The 3,266-nt window shown below is 44.5% G+C and overlaps 1 protein-coding gene across 1 annotated transcript; it reads left to right on the top strand.

Moving 5' to 3' along the window:
* Positions 1–386: 386 nt before the first annotated feature.
* Positions 387–3,260, top strand: Nct (Nicastrin). Its single transcript, XM_011299424.1, has 3 exons — positions 387–590; positions 936–1,034; positions 1,344–3,260. Exons 1-3 carry the CDS (start codon positions 536–538, stop codon positions 3,110–3,112), a joined length of 1,923 nt encoding a protein of 640 aa, XP_011297726.1. The 5' UTR covers positions 387–535; the 3' UTR covers positions 3,113–3,260.
* The last annotated feature ends 6 nt before the right edge of the window (positions 3,261–3,266 follow it).

Genomic DNA, 3,266 nt, shown 5'->3' with positions numbered 1-3,266 from the left:
AAAAAAAAATGAATGGCGCTAGGATCGAACCCTAGCCGCCCGCGTGGCAGGCGAGCACGCTGCCGACTAGACAACGCGCTTATTATGAAAAAATAATTTTATTAGTAGTATATGTTCAACACATTGAATTATTTTTCTATTTGAAATTCCACAAGATGTGGCTTCCCCCTTCCGCTCCTTCTACAGTCGGCTAGATTTCAGTCAAACAAATAAAAAATAAAAAGCATTCATGCCGCAGAAAATAAAATTCACCCCGTCGACTTAATGGACACCCGAACATTGCGTGTTGCGCCCTCCCTCTCTTGGGATGCAGTACTACGATGCCGCTGGGGTCACTCAAACCCCCAGAACTGAGTCTCTACCTTAGTCAATCCTCTTTGGGGCTGTCCAAGCCCTGAGAACTGAACCTCAACTTCAGCCAATCCTCTTTGATAACGAGATCGAGCCTTATCTGACAGTATTTTCCTGAATTCGTGTCTATTTATAATGTAACGCGCTCTTATTTTTTTTTCTTGACACATACAGTAGAATAAAAATGTCGCGTCTGTTGTGGTGCAGTTTGATCGTGTTTTTAGCTGTGACAGACATAGGTAACCTAAGAACTGTTTTCTTCAAAGCCCAACCGCATTTGCAATTCCGCTAATTCAATAATGACAACCATCGATGACGCACACTAGTCAATTTTTACATTTGCGTCATTTTAAGCAATTATTTATAATTGTCGCTATTTCCATAAACCGAGGGAACGTCGCTAATGATTTTATGAAGCTCCACTGAGACGTCATTCAATCCAAGATTTTTTTTTAGCTTCATTATCATCTGTATTGATAATTGAATTATGGATTTTTTAATTTCAATATCGATGAAAAAAAATTGAAGGTCATGGGAATTTAGGAGGAGTTGTGTTTCATGAATTGTTATCTTTTTAACTTCAGCCTCGACAAAAAGGATCAAGGATATGATTTATATGTCCATTGATGGAGTGGCAGCTTGTTTCCGAAGACACAATGGAACTCACCAGTTCGGCTGCTCCTGTAAGTACTCGATTTGAAAAATATCAGTGAATAAAAATTAAACAACGAAAAGATGAGAGATAACAAGTGATTTCAACAAATGATTGAATATCTCAGAATCTATAAAAAATACTGAAATTTTTGTAATGACCGTTTTTATTGTGTGAACTGTGATGTGCAGAAAGGGTTCTCAAAAAATTTCGCTATCTCTCATAGATTCGGAGATATTCCTCGAAAACTCGAGTAGATTTTTCGATCTGTTGACCTTGACTCTTTCTCACAGTTTCGTTTGAGACTGGTTTGCGATAAAAAATTGTTATCGATCACCAGCACGAAGAGGAGGGAGTGTTGGCGTGATCCAGATGGTCGATGCCCTTGAGGATGTGGAGTGGCTTGAGAAAAATGCCACAGCAGGGCCCTACACCGCCGTCATGCCCTTTTCGATGTTCACCAAAGACGTGCTGCATCGTCTTCGGAGTACAAACAATATTAATGGAATTCTATTAGCGAAAAATAGTAGTCACACACTTCCGTCCAGTTATTCACCCGACGACACGTGTCCAAATAGATATTCTGGATCAAAAATGTGCGATCCTGAGAAACCCTGGAACCCACAGGGAAATAATCTTCTGTACGAAGACTGGCCATTTCCCATGTTCTACGTCGAGAACGATACATTACTCCAAGAGATGCGCACCTGTTACACAAAGCACAATGCCCACGACCGAGAGTCCCAACGCTCAAGATCACTTTGCGCCCTGGAGATGCAGTCGTTCATGTCATCAGCAGTGGACTCCGAGACGTGCATCAGGCGAAATAATTTAATTCTTTACATGAATCCAACAAGATTCTGCGATCCTCTGGGTGACAGGAACATCCACTGGCCATTGTCTCCCCTGAAGAGTTCCAAGGACTCTGTGACCCTGGTGATAGCCCGCCTGGACGCAAACTCGATGTTCGACACAGTGGCCCCAGGTGCCAATAGTGCAGTGACAGCTCTAGTGACACTTCTGGCGATAGCCTACTACATGAATACCCTGAATGCAACAGTCAGCAACGAGAATGTTCTGTTCTCCTTATTGAATGGAGAGGCCTTCGACTATATCGGCTCGAGTCGATTCGCCTACGATCTGAAAGAGGGCAACTTCAACGCCCTGGCAGGAAAAAATCTCCCCCTCGACTCCATAAAGACTGTCATCGAGCTTAATCAACTGACAGACGACAAGATCTTCCTCCACACGAACAACTACTCCCCGACGAACGATAGCCTCATTAAATCCCTCGAGACAACCCTCGGAGCAACTCTCCTCCAGGGTAGTGTTCCCCCCACGTCGATCCAGAGTTTCCTCAGGGTGAAACCGACTCTGTCAACAGCTCTGATCGCCTCTTACGGGGAGAAGTTTACGAATAATTACTACAGTGGAATTTTAGATAATTCTGAAACTCTCGGGGTGGACAAGAGGCCCATCAACGAGACCCTGACGAGAATCGCGATTAAATTGGGAGATGTTTTGTATAAACACGTGACAGGAGTGGAGTCACCAGGTGGAAACGAGAGCTTCATCGAGGGATTAATTTCAGAGATGCTCTCTTGTTATACCGGTGACACAAAGTGCAATCTCTTCAGGGCCGCCTCTCCCCCAGGTGTTAAATTAGAAAATCAACCATTATCTCTTTACGTGAGTGTTGCCACTAGCCCCAATAGGGCCACGAGCCTCACAGGACAGCTGCTGGCTCTTCTCACTGGTGTGAAGATGAATATGACAGCTCACGAGTGCCATGAGCACAGGCTTGCCTGGATGGGAGGATATTCTTTCAATGGGAGTTGCATCAACTCAACTGTTAATTATACGTCAGCTGTTAGTCCTGCTTTCATCATACCCAAGTACTCGATGAAGTCCGGGGTGTACTCCACCTGGACAGAGTCCATCTGGGGAAGTCTCAGTGTTCGCATGTTCCTCAAGCCCTCTGACACTGTCGAGACTCTCAGCATCTGCCTCGGGGGATTTGTCGCTGGATTATCATTTATTGTCGTCTGGTTCATCAATTCCAGGGCTCATATACTTTTTCAAGGCAGCAGAACACCTCCAAATTGCTAGGACAACGCCGCGGACCACATATCAATGACGAGGCTCCAGAGGAATCGGGAACAAATTCCTGTTACTAGCCTGTGAACCTGAGGCTCTGCTTGGAGCTTCTGTGTGGTGCGCCCTCGGACGTTATTTATTCTTTCATTTTGTATTTTTTTTGGGG

The sequence above is a fragment of the Fopius arisanus genome, unplaced genomic scaffold, assembly GCF_000806365.1.
Source record: "Fopius arisanus strain USDA-PBARC FA_bdor unplaced genomic scaffold, ASM80636v1 scaffold00014, whole genome shotgun sequence".
NCBI lineage: Eukaryota > Metazoa > Arthropoda > Insecta > Hymenoptera > Braconidae > Fopius > Fopius arisanus.
This window is presented reverse-complemented; position numbering and strand designations above follow the sequence as displayed.

What these genes read in the sequence shown, in the direction of transcription:
- Nct (XM_011299424.1), top strand. Translation starts at nt 536, where the DNA reads ATGTCGCGTCTGTTGTGGTGCAGTTTGATCGTGTTTTTAGCTGTGACA. An exon ending in TTTAGCTGTGACAGACATAG is followed by an intron (nt 591 to 935) that starts GTAACCTAAGAA and finishes TTTTAACTTCAG; the next exon opens with CCTCGACAAAAAGGATCAAG. An exon ending in TCACCAGTTCGGCTGCTCCT is followed by an intron (nt 1,035 to 1,343) that starts GTAAGTACTCGA and finishes ATCGATCACCAG; the next exon opens with CACGAAGAGGAGGGAGTGTT.